Source organism: Argiope bruennichi, chromosome 6 (genome assembly GCF_947563725.1).
Source record: "Argiope bruennichi chromosome 6, qqArgBrue1.1, whole genome shotgun sequence".
Lineage (NCBI taxonomy): Eukaryota > Metazoa > Arthropoda > Arachnida > Araneae > Araneidae > Argiope > Argiope bruennichi.
The window spans coordinates 120,764,368-120,778,454 of NC_079156.1; the positions used below are offsets into that span (position 1 = coordinate 120,764,368).

The following is a 14,087-nucleotide window of genomic DNA, read 5'->3' on the forward strand; positions in this document are numbered from 1 at the left end:
TATGTTGTTTTGTGGTGTATAGCAGATTTCTTGTTCGAAGCAAAGGAAGATAAGTTTACTTTCTCCCCTAGCTTTATTTGTTGATAATAAAGTTTACACGTCACGTTGGGTTTAAACGTGCTGCATTTTCTTTGAGATTCAAGTGCTGAAATACTTGAGAGAACTTTTTTTTAAATTCAAAGTCATACAGCTGTCCATTTTTTCTTAAAAAGTGCGACAACGTGTTATTTTTAACGTTGGCTGGTGTGAGCGTCAAAATTCCGAAATTCAAGGAACATGTCTCGTGCGTACGAAGATGCAAGGTAAACACTTTTTTTGGATGAATCCATATGGTTTCTTGACTTGATTCGATTATTGTGTTTTCTTTTCTTTGAGGGTGTTCTTTTATATTATTATTATTAAACGTTCTTAATTTGCGTTTAGGCTTACCATGTGGTGTATATTGCGGGACTCGTTCCGTATATGATAGTAATTGTGGAGTTAGATTTGATAAAAGATTCGTGAAAGTTAGAAATTCAAAAACATTTTTCCGTCAGAATTATATCAATATTTTAGAAACTGCATGTTTATATCTATATTCTAAATCGTATTTACGGAAAACGTAATGTTCGAAACATTCGATTTTAAATTCTTTCAAATTTTTTAGAATCTTTTTGTCATCTAAGTTTCGATGCATAAAATAGTAATAAGAGTTGGGATCTTCTCTCTCCTAGTTTTCTGAAAAATTTTAATTGCCTCTTCTTACTTATTTTGATTTCTTTTCTTTTCTTTTTTTTTAAAGAATGTTATTAAACGAATTTTTAAGATGCCTTCATTATTAAAGTTCAATTACGAAAATTATTCGGTTATTGAACTTATTAAATAAAATTCTCTTTGGGCAATCATATAAAACTGATTAACTTGAAAAGCTTTTAAAATTATTACAGAATAGATGTTTACACTTGTGAAGATGAAATTAAAGATCTTTCTAATTGATGATCATTTAAAATTTTTTGTAGAACTGACTTAAGTTATATGAAATGTCCCAATAATTCATTTTAAAGTTCATTTAGTATTTTCATAATTATGTAATGAACTGGTAATGACAATAGTAAAATATTTTTTCTTAGTTTTTATATTTTTAAAGTTTTGGTGAAAAAAAATCCACTGAATACTCGCAATTAATATATCAAATTGTAAGATATGAAAATAAAATGTATATATACTCTTGGTATTATTAAATTGCATTTCTTAAAGCAAAAAGTGATTCATGTCAAATTTGGATCTGATTGAAAAATATCAAACAAGTTTAAGAGTTATATCAAGTTTTGTGATGCATTAATTCCTTATAAATCAATAAGGAGTTTAATTGCTGTGCATCTCTATATATTTAATAGTAATTAAATTGGGAACACATCTTAGAATGTGCTATATAAATAACTTTCAAGATTTTTAGAATGGTAATTTAGAACAAAAAGTTCAAGTTCTGATGACTTGCAATTACAAATAATATTTTTGAACTATAAATAATGCATCCTAGCATTTCATATGAATTGCGAAAGAGATAACAAAGATCATGAAAATTCTTTGAAATAAAATTTGAAGCACTTTGATATTAAATAAAATGCATGTCTCTTCCTTTGTCTGCTTATTTTGAAATGATTGATAAGATTGTTTCCAGTTTAGAGAAATAAATCATGTGCTTTCATTTTCTACTAATTATAATTGGTTATGTTTCTTCATTACTATTTGTTAAGAATCTTTTTTAACTACATTTTTCACGATGATTGAGCAGAGTAATGAAATTAAATTTTTACAGTGCAGCTTATCATGCCAAAAGAATAATAATTGTTCATAATCTACCATCAGTTTAAAAAACCTGTTTGAAATGGTATCAAGAAGAAAAACTGGAAGGTTAACTATTCAAGCCATGCTAATTTAGATTGAGACATTAAATAGAAATTTATAAAATCATTTGGATTAAGTGCTCATTAAAAACATATTTATACTAAAATGTTTATTTCCACATTTCTGAAATCGATTTGTAGTTTCATTTTCTTCGTGAGAATTCTACAATATCTTTAATATCTTGAGCAGCTGTTTAAATTTATTAATTTTATTATTCATTTAATCATATTTATTTTACTTTTTGGTGTTTATGTTTGGAATTATTCTATCTCAATTCTATGTTTATGTAATTATTTTATGAAGTTCAACTTTTTTTGTTTCAAACCTGTATCAAGTCTATTGCATTCTGCACAAATATTATAAGCATTCTATATCTATTTTTCTTCTAATTCATATATTGATGATTCTAGAATATGTTGATTTATTGAATCAATTGAATTTTTTTATTGATTTGCATTTAATAAAGTTTCAATATGATTTTAGTGTTTGTATGCTTTTTCTAATTTTGAAATTAAATTAAATCTTGAAAGCTAGAAATATTTTTGCATATACACACACATATGCACACAAAAAGTGTCATTTAAAATGAATTCTGCAAAACTGTCTTAAAAACATTGGAATACAATTGGCATAAAATAATTGCTAAGTACTGTTATTTATAGTGAACAGGATATCTCTTTTCTCTCAAGAGCCAGGAAGGAAGAGGGAGGTATCCAATGTTTTATTTTTAGAATTTTTTCTTATAATATTATAAAAAAGATCTGAACAAAATAGTTTTGTTTCTTTTGCATGTTAAAATTGATTTTATTATGAAAAGCTCACTTTTGAATAAAGTTGAATGTTTTATGCTTAGTGTAATACTTTTATTTAGTATTGTGTTTTTGATTTGGGAGATCAAAAAGAAAATGCTTTCAGGTTTATATTTGCTTTCTATGGAAACTTAAATGCTCATAGAAACATTACTTTGTTCCTCCTTTCTTTTTGCTTTAAAATTCCTCTATAATAACAATATCAAGTTAAAAACAAAACAAAAACTACCTTGCAATAGTTAATATAAGGCTTAAACACACATTTTAAAATTTGATTACAGTTTTTTTATTTAAGCGTAACTTTATGAATAAATTTTCACAAAAATGTTCCTTAATTAAGAAAATCTAAAATAAGGTATCGCATAATTTAAAATGCAAATTTGCAAAATACCTAATCAGTTATCTTCATTTATTTTTAATACAAGTTACTAAAATTAGGTTTTATCTCTTTTAAATAATTTTTTTCTAGATAAAGGTTAATTTTGCTTTAGAAAAGTATATTTTGAGTGATAGTGATTTTTTAATTGATATAATTTAATAAACTGTTTTGTCTCGTTAAATAATTGTTGAATATAGAATGGATTTATTTGTATTAGGAAAGTGAAGTACGATTCGCATGTTTTTCATTATTTCGAACTTTTTAACCTAATTTATAGGAATTAAGGTTAATATTGCTCATTTTATAAACATAATATGCTTATTTCTTAATATTCTAAACATATTTATTTATTTGGTGTATGTTTTTACCAGAAATGGCCCAGATGATGAGTATCCAGAAGAAACAGGTCCCACTAAAGAGTATGATGGACCTCCTGGAATGGAACCAGATGGTGTTATTGAGGTAAATTCATATATAATAAGAATCATCAAACAAAATTTGTTTTGAATCAAACTTTCAATGAATTTTGATTCTTTCATATTTGATTGTTGTGTGTATTTTTGCTTTTTTTTTTTTTTTTTTTTTTAAAGATATGTATGACTTTTACTTGTATTTTTTATATAATTTTGAGAATTACTTTTCCGCAAAAGATTTTTTCATATTTTATGGGTAAGGTTTTGTTTGAATTAAAATCCTTGTCTCCGAATTTTAGAGCTTGATACCTTGAGAAATGTTACACTTATCAATTAATTTTTAAATGTAAATTAACTTTTATTTCTTTTAAATTTGAATTACTCTTCTTCTATTTGCCGTTTATAGGCCGTGTTGCAATTATATTTTGTCATGGCAAAATTCTCCTCTCTACATCCTGCAAGATAATATGTCATGTTAAAATTAAGTATTTTTTCTCCAAACATATTTAACTAGATTTTGAAGGAAAATGATGTTCAGATTTCTGATTTATGGATTGGCAATTTAGGACCATGAGTAATTGCTGTATTATAAGATATTCTTTAATGAAATTTTACTCTGTGGTGCAAGAACTAGAAAAATCTCAACTTTTCTCATGTGTTAATCTTTTTATAAAATGGTTTGAGTAATTTGCTTAAATTATAAAATTACATAATAGTTTGCTCAGTTAAATATACAGAGTATCCCGCAAGGAGGTGGCTTTTTGATATTTGTCTATCTGTACTGTTTGTGGTAGACTGTCTGTACTGTAAGTGTCGGATCATTAAGGTAAATATACAACTAAATGCAATAATTTGTCACCCTGACTTTTTACCTTGTTGGTGATGGAGATTGACTATAAAAAGACTTGATCAATATTTACATGAGACTTTGTAACATTTTAAGCAGTTTATAAAATTTTGAGAACTGCAAAGTCTGCTAAGATTATACAAGCAAAGAGTAACTTTGAAAATCATGTGTTGATGAAAACATTGGGCATTTGTGGTCGTTTATGCCTTCTAAATTTTTATTGAATGGCTAAATTTCAAGAAAATAATTTAAGTCAAAGGATTATGCTTTTTAAATTTTATATTAGGTGACTGAATTCAAGAAAGTTATTTGTGCAATAAATTCTGAGAAGGGGGAAAAAAATGGTTGAAGTGTAGTTTAGTGTGCCCCTGAGTTTGTTGCCAATATGGTAGCCCAACGAACCCATCTTATAGCAACCCTAACGTTATTGTGTTTACTACTTTTTACAGTGGTTGAGTTGTACATAAACTACAATTATTGTGTGAAAAATGTTAAATTAAAAATAATAAATACCAATTAAAGATTTTAATTTAGTTTTATATTATAATTAAAAGATTTTTATTGCTAATAAGGCACTGCAATAAGGTCTTTTGCAATACTTAATTGTCAGTATGCGTTTTAAAAATCGTCAGAATAATTACTTTAAGAAATCATTTGCAATGGAATTCCTTGCAATTCTTTTTCTGAACTGATGGTTTCCCTGATAATTTGTTATGTCGCTAATTGTTAAAGAACGAATGTGTGGTGAATAGGATGGCAGGAATTATTTTGAATCTGCAGAATTGATGAAGGGTGAGTAGAATATATATATATATATATATATATATATATATATTTAAAGGAATTAATGAAGTTGGGAAAAGGATGCTTGTTTGAAATTTTGTTGGGAGAATGGTTTGATTGCTTCTTTCTTCGTTCTTTCCTTTCTTTTGATTATGTGTTATTTCTGTTATCCGCACAGAACTAGCATCTATGAACTAGCAAAGCTACTAGGATCCTGCTCCCTTCACTAGCAAAGCCGTAGGATGTATTTTTTTTTTTTTTTTTTTAAGTTAAAAAAATTCTGCCTGGTACTTTTTCAGATGTTCAGAAGGCATCACATGCTCTAAACTTTACTGTACACAACTGACCGGAGCAGCTGGTTTGAAAAACTTCTCTATTTCAAAATTGTTAAGATAAGCAGCAATAGTAATCTCAAAGGTTTAAAAAAAATCCCTCAGATAAAACAATACTTATCAGTAACGATCATAATTTTAATGTAGAAAGTGGTAACCATAACTTTGTTGCAGAAGTGTTTGTTTGTTTGTTATCAGGCCATCTTTATTGACGACTCGGCATTCTTGGTGCAGCAAGAAGCTCATTATACTACACTTTTACCTAAACAATTATTATTCTTTCTTTCAGAGTAACTGGGAATATGTTGTTGACAACTTTGATGATATGAACTTACGTGAAGAATTGTTGCGTGGTATTTATGCATATGGTTTTGAGAAACCTTCTGCTATTCAGCAAAGAGCTATAATTCCATGTATAAAAGGTAAAGTTTTTAAAAATTACTTGACTGTTTGAAGTTAGACTTATTCAGCATTCTAATTAAGTTTTGTATTAGGTTTGGATGTGATTGCCCAAGCTCAGTCTGGTACTGGGAAAACTGCAACATTTTCAATTGCAATTTTGCAGAAAATAGACACAAGTTTACGAGAATGCCAAGCTCTTATTCTTGCTCCTACACGTGAATTAGCTCAACAGGTAAAAGCTCTTATAATTATTTGTAATGTGGAAAGATTTCTCTAGATACTAACAGTGATTTCTAATTTATAATTAGAACTTGCCAAAAAAAAAAAAAAAAAAAAAAAAAAAACGTATTTGAAAGCAAAATTAAAGTATGTTTTAAGTGTAATATGCAGATATTTTTTTAAATTGATGCTGAATGTATTGAACTGTATGTATCAATGTTGCATATTTTGGGGTAATATGTGTGTAAATTGAATATTCATATATTTTCTAATATTTACAATAAATTTGAGTTGTTAGGCTACTGCTTATAACCCATTTTTAGTCTTAATGATAGTTAAGTCTCGATTATTTTTTTCAGTGTTAACAGAATCTTAAAAAAATATGTATTATACAGCTGTATGCTATTATGTTATCTAATCAATTAAATCTTAAAAATTATGCTGTATATGATTGACAGATATTTTATAAAATTTCATACTTTGTTGACTCATTTCTCTTATTATATATTTTAAGCTGCTCAACATTTGGAATGTGTGTATATATATATATAATTATTTAGAAGAAAAAAAATTGAATAGAAAAATGAGTTAAGTTTTAATTGTCCTTATGATTTGTGATAAACTCATTATATATATATATATATATATAAAATATTAGTAATATAATCAACAACATGTACGATTAACAGGCAATATAAAAATCAATAACATAATATTAAAATATAAACAAATAATAGAAAGTAACTACAGTCCTTTCTTTTTTTATTGTTATTTGTGCGTATTTATTTTTTATCTTGTTATTCAAAAATTGTTTCTATGATAAAGCTTTTGAGGGTTAATTTACTCTTATTGAAATTTGGTTATTTAAATTTATTTGCAAATAACTGATTATTTTATTACTAACAGTACTGATTTGATTTTGTAGCTAAAAACCTAGCCATTGCATTTCAGATTCAAAAGGTTGTGATCGCTCTTGGTGATTATATGAGTGCTCAGTGCCATGCCTGCATTGGAGGAACTAATGTTCGAGAAGATATTCGGAAGCTAGAAATGGGTGTTCATGTTGTTGTTGGAACCCCTGGAAGAGTATATGACATGATTAGTAGGAAAGCTTTGCGTAAGTTTTCTAATATACAAAATTCACCATTACTATTATCTTATTTAACTGTACGTTTGATATTTGTATTTAATGAGATAAAAATAAAAACATGCATATCATTTGTCTCTAAGAATCTAATGCTGCTTTTCTGTGGTATAAAATTTTGAGAAGATGCTGGTTTGGGTGTCCTTATCATCTGAGATGATGTTAGTGAATTATATTAACAACGATTTATGTTTTTATTGGTTGTGCATGAATTGCTGCCTTTGATGATAACCTGTATTTTATAACTTAATATCTATTAATTTCATAAATAAAATAAGTTCAATAGTTTTTAATCCATTAACTGCCTTTTTGAAATATTTGGCCAGATTATATACACACAAATAGTTGTGTAACAGTGTAATTATATTCAAATTATGTTTTGTTTTGAAGATATTTGATGTGTTTGAAAAAGGATGTTGCTGTAAAATGATCAATAAAATCATTTCAGTTACAAAAAAAAAAAAAAAAAAAAAAAAACTAATTAACATATCATTACTATAACCTCTGAATTACATGCTTATTTTTGGTATTTCATTATAATATAAAAACCAAATGTAATGCCTCAAATATGACAGTTCTATTCTGTTCAACTTACAGACAAATTTAAAATTTGTTCATTTTTTAAAAAGAAATGAATCACATAATACACACTTGTTGCTACACATAATATTGACTGATTTATATCGAATGAAATGAAACTGTTAAGCATACCCAATATATTTTTGTACCAAGTGATGTATGTAAAATTTCAAACTCTCGAAATAGGAATTGTGGCAGCTAGGATGTTAATATCGGTAATTTATAGCATTTGATCGTTATGAGTTGAAAGCCAAAAAAGTGATCAAATAAACATCTTTAATATTTGGTATTGCTGCATATAAAATAAAAAAATAAATAAATAAAAATTTAAAATGTCAACATTTTTATTTCAGGTACTGATCACATCAAAATTTTTGTGCTAGATGAGGCTGATGAAATGCTTTCTAGAGGATTTAAAGATCAAATTTATGATGTATTCACTACATTGTCAACAAATATTCAAGTAAGTTTTATTGAAGTGGCATAATTTTGGGAAATGCTGAGTTTTTCAACAGTTCTAATGAAACTTCTGTATAATGGATTCAACCATAAATAAACTTTCAATACAGTACTAATGATTTGTTGTTTAGTAATTATTGTTTATAGTTTTTTTAAAAATCATTATTTAAACCTATGTCTTTTTTTGCAGGTTATACTACTTTCTGCTACAATGCCAATAGATGTTTTGGAAGTGACTAAGAAATTTATGCGAGAACCTATTCGCATTCTAGTTAAGAAAGAAGAATTAACATTGGAGGGCATTAAGCAATTTTACATATCAGTTGAAAGAGAAGTATGTAATTTGTTGCATTTTTCTTTCTTTTTTCCCTTCTTTTGTCCTATTTGGAAATTTACATATTTGAATTATTTTGGGAAATATATCATTTATCTTGAAAATAATTTATCGTTACCTTGTTCCATGATGAATCATCTGATCATTTTTCATTTGGATTTAAATCATAATTTGCATCAAAATTTAAAATTTTTTTTCTTTTATGTAAAAATTTAGTTGTGCAATATAAATGTTTAGAGAATGAGTCATTTATCTAACTATGAAAAATTCTGAACTTTATCACCAGTTGATTATGATATATGGTTAATGTAAGAAATCGGTAATTTATAATAATTTTTAACTGTTTTCACCTTCATAATTATATTTTTACAATAAAAATCTTTAGTGTTTGAATTTCCATACTTCATTTCGACATTTATAGTGACTTCAATTCTATACAAAACTGATACAGTACCAATAAAAAAAAAAAAAAGGCTTTGAAAATAAAATCAATTTTTATTTAAATTACAATGCTGCAAAATTTATTTACATACTCTTGGTGTTCTCTTAATTTTTGAGATATCGAAATTTACTATTCATATTCAAATTATAAAATATTCATAAAATTTATTATTATACCAGCATGATTTGTATCAGCTATTGTATTTTGGATGCCAGAGTAGAATTAGCTATTAAATGTCAACTTATATTTTCAGGATTGGAAATTAGATACCCTTTGTGACTTGTATGAAACGCTAACTATCACTCAAGCTGTCATTTTCTGCAATACTAGACGAAAGGTGGATTGGCTGATGGAAAAAATGCATAGTCGTGATTTTACAGTTTCTGCCTTAGTAAGTATTTTTATTTTTCCTTTTTCAGTTTCTCTTTGTTGTTAATTTAATTACTGTAACTATTTCACAAAAGCCACTGCTAAAATATTAAATATTTCTTTTTTTTGTCTTTTGCTCTTCTAGCTATGTAACAATTTGAATCCTCGAATAGAATCATTTCCTTGATGTGAGGTATGAACAATGCCTCCCTTAAATGAAGTACCAAAAATAAGATACTTTACCAAGCTATTGGTAATCAGATGGAAAAGACAGCTTACATTTTTAAATGTCAGATTTTGTCACTGAGAATTAAAATTTAATTAAATTTTGTTTTGTTGAACTGAATCTTGAATATATTGTTTTTTAACATGCTTGTAGGTTTTTTTAAAATCAATATTATGATTTTACGCAAATGTGTATAAAAGTTCTATAAATATGCAAATGTTTCTAAATAATTTTTTTCCTGTTTTATAGCATGGTGATATGGACCAAAAAGAAAGAGATATCATTATGCGCGAGTTCCGTTCTGGTTCTAGTCGAGTTCTGATTACTACAGACTTGCTGGCCAGAGGAATCGATGTACAGCAGGTGTCCTTAGTCATTAATTATGATTTACCAACAAACAGGGAAAATTACATTCATAGGTAATAATACAGTTATATAATGATTTCCATTATTGAAATGTACTTTTCTTTTTCTTTTGAAATACTTTATTCGATGCAATTCAGAATATTTGGAAGATTATATATTTATAAAAGTTATTTGATATTCCTAAACACAGTCATTCATAATCACTTTACATCTCACAAATCCTATGAATCGTATGTCAAATTTGATCATTAGTAGTGGAAACCTGTTAGAATCAACATGGAATGAAAGATTGGTTTTCAAATGTTAAATGAAATTGGAAAGTGTTGGTGGATTCTTTGTACTCGAGCCATGCATTCATGGAAAGCTCTCCATCCCCCTTCCTCCGTAAAAATAAATAAAATGATCTGAGTAGATATCATTCCTTTAGGTATGGCATGGAGTGAATGTGAATTATCAACTGAATATTAAAATGCCACCTTTGTTAACATTGACTTATAAGGCAATTTTGCACGCATTTTTAATTGCTTATTTTTTTTAATACTGTAAATGATGTTTTAACGGCAGCGCATTTAAGTTTTTGAAAATAAAGATTTATCTCATTCTATTTTATTCACTATTTATTTTTGTAATAAATAAATAATTAATGAGGGAATTTTCTTTTTATATTTAGAACTTTTTATTCTTAATATAAATCTTATGTTTCAAATGCGAATGCTCATTCTTATTAAAGAACACTGAAAGCTAAAGAACTAATGATGTTGAAAATTATATTTATTTTATATATGATGTATGACATTTATATAATTGTAATTGGCATAAATTAGAATTTTTGTTAGAACTAGGATAAATCTAATGATTTTACTTAATATTTTATTTTTATATGTATAATTTATTGCTTTAAAAATTTATAGAAATTATTAACATAAATTATTTTTATCTAGGATTGGAAGAGGCGGTCGATTTGGTCGTAAAGGTGTAGCTATTAATTTTGTGACCGAAGACGACAAGCGGGTCCTGCGGGATATTGAGCAATTCTACAACACCCAAATTGAAGAAATGCCAATGAATGTTGCTGACCTAATTTAAATGAACTCCTGAATCAACTTACTAAAAGTTACAGCTCTTAAAGAGCTATTCACGCTTTGCTGACTCTGAGTGATGTTCATTAATTCATATTAATTATTAAAAGGACTGTTTTTGATTGCAGCATTTTGATACACTGCATCCTTCAAGTTAGCTTTTATATGCAAATGTATGAAATTCTTCCATGTATAGTTAATATGACTGTGTTTTATTATGAGGCCATCACATGTGCCTCATAAGCTTTTGGGGGGTCAAGGTAATCTATTGTCTAGATTTACGAAGATTTTCTTTTTATTTTGTTAATCATCCATCTCCTCTGCATGAGAGTCAGGTAGCAATTTACAGTAATTACAATATATTTTTTCATATCGCTATCATATTAAAATAGTAGATAATGGCCAAATAATTAATTCATTAAAATAAATTAGCTTGTAAACAATTGTATTAAAAGTTTTTGTCATTCATACATAAATTTTTTTGTGTGTAAATATATTTTATCATGTGACTGGTCTTTTCAGCATAACCAAGTCATCTACAGAATTCATCATGTTTTACTATCTGTTATGAATTTGTGATTTGTCACAAATTATTCATAAACTCATGTTATTGTTAGAATACATTGTTCATGGTCAGTAGTACCTGATTGTGAAACGATTAGTGTTATTTTTTGTGTGTGGTTATGTATTTGCAAGTGTATATTGAATTTATGTCTGCAATACTTTTTTTTGTATATAATTTTTGTAATCATTTTTGATTCTCTTTTGTCATTTAGCTTCTGTTTTGAAAGTTAATTTTTCATGTTCCATTTATCTTTGATAGTTATTACTGCTGAATTTATTTAAATATCAAGTTTCCAAAATATATTTTGTATAAGACAGCACTTGCTTACATAATTACACTGTTTTTCGGATTGAAGAATAACTTGTTTTATATCTGTAACATACTTTGCAAAATTTTCTTTTGAGTCAGCAAAATTTTTAAAAGAAGGTTTCAGCATGTGATTTTGTTAAATTTTTCCAGTATGATTGTTCATATGACAAAAAGCAGAATTTATTTCTATTAGCATTAATCAATATCCAAATAACTATCCCAGACATTACCATAGTTTCTATCTTTTATGTGGGATGAGAAAAAATTTGGTTTTGTTCTCAGTGCTATTGCTTAGTGTATGAATACTGAATGAACTTCTGTATATTTTCTATTAATTATGGGCACAGTTCCTGCATTAATATATAATGGTACTAGTTTTTTCGATGAAACAAACTTATTATATTAGAATCTTTCTTTAATAATTTTTTTTATATATTTGCAGCTTTATATTAAATATCTGTTTTACTGTAAACTATTATTTCAGAATGTATCTGTTGAGGTCTTAACCTTTCCCACAATATTTTATAAGGAGGGAGAAAAAAATCCCGCAGATTGAAGAATATGTTCATCATGATATTTTAAAATGTGATATAAATATATTAAAAGAAGTATTGTTTCAAACTTTTTCTTTTAATTCCAAACATATCTGACATCAAAAATCTTTTTATTAAAATGTGCACCTATTCAGCCAACAGTATTTGAATGCATCTTGTAAACAGATTTCTGCTGATTAATTGTTCTTGAAACATTTGTTTTCTCATATTTGCATTTTAGTTTGAGTTCCTTTTCATAACTATTTATTTTTAACGTTTCTAATTTCTTGTGGATGATTTGAAATGAACATATATTGTTGGCTTATGTATGACTAGTTAGTATATAGACATGTTATTTTACATAATGTTTCTGCACTTTTTGTTTCTTTTTTTAATGAAATGATAGAAAATAAAGTTATTCTTATGTTTTGGATGCTTGTCATTTTATGTTACATATCAAATTTTAAAAAAATAATGAAATTTTAAAAGTATATACTAACTGCAAATTCTAAGGCATATATACCAATATTTCGAACTAAGAAAATGCAGTGAGCTATGAAATTATAAGTGCTTGAAAATATAAATAATTTTAGAATGTAATTAATTTTTTAGAGATAAGTAAGTGTCAGTTTGAGGAGGAATTTTTTATAGTATTCGTCAAGGATAATTCTAAAATGTGAACTTATTACTATTTTCAAATAGTCAAATTATATTAGTGTATGTCAAAAAAAATCTTAAACATTTAAATAAATGAATTAGTTTGAATAATTATTAGAAGTTGGTTGTGATGAAACTCATCAAAAAAGGTTCATCACCTTCCTTAATTCTAAAAGAATATAAAATTTTTGATTTTTAAACAGAAATGCAGTAAAAATTTTAAATTAAGTTTAGAAATATCAGAAATGAAAACAAGAAAATTAGGAGAAAAAAAATCTTTCAACATTTTAATATTAAGCATAACTGAATCTAAACAAAACGAAAACTACTGATCTCTTACCAAGGGGTTTTAAATAAATACAAAATGAAAAGGTGGCAGTCAATGAATAGTGATTATTACTTTTAATTTTAAGAATATCTTGACTGAAAGATACTTGCTTATAATTGAAATTACTTATCTATTGCTGTGAGAATATATTTTAACATGCTGGTAGTCAGGTCATTTCCTATTGTATATATTTGAAAAAAGTTAACTTCCTGCTTTTACTAGGTTGATTGTGCAAGATGTATTTTATATTCTATGTATCCTGTACTGTTGAAAGCAGAAATTTCCTATGATTTTTGTCTTAAATATTTTTAATGAACAATGATTAAAGATTCAGCTTAATTTCTAATGAGATTAATATCGAAAATGTATAAATATACTGTTAATTTAAAATTTTCATAATTGATATTGCATTTAATCCAAGTAAACAATTATTTCCCTTATTGAGCACATCTCAATTAAGCAAAGTTTCTTAAATCTTAGCTGAGTACATATCTTGGAATAAAAACCATGGTTAATAAAAATGTGTGCGTGTGAAAAAAAATCGAATTCAAAAAATTAATGCAAATGAATAGCATTTTTAGCTGTTCCCATTAAAAGCTCAATATATCTGAAGGATTTTTTTAATG

At 26.5% G+C, this 14,087-nt stretch overlaps 1 protein-coding gene across 1 annotated transcript; it reads left to right on the forward strand.

The window, feature by feature from the left end:
* The first annotated feature begins 6 nt into the window (after positions 1-6).
* On the forward strand, positions 7-12,904 carry LOC129972211 (eukaryotic initiation factor 4A-I-like). The gene is made up of 10 exons (XM_056086247.1): positions 7-302; positions 3,447-3,537; positions 5,740-5,872; positions 5,945-6,084; positions 7,023-7,188; positions 8,148-8,257; positions 8,444-8,587; positions 9,283-9,420; positions 9,874-10,043; positions 10,932-12,904. Exons 1-10 carry the CDS (start codon positions 277-279, stop codon positions 11,074-11,076), a joined length of 1,263 nt encoding a protein of 420 aa, XP_055942222.1. The 5' UTR covers positions 7-276; the 3' UTR covers positions 11,077-12,904.
* The last annotated feature ends 1,183 nt before the right edge of the window (positions 12,905-14,087 follow it).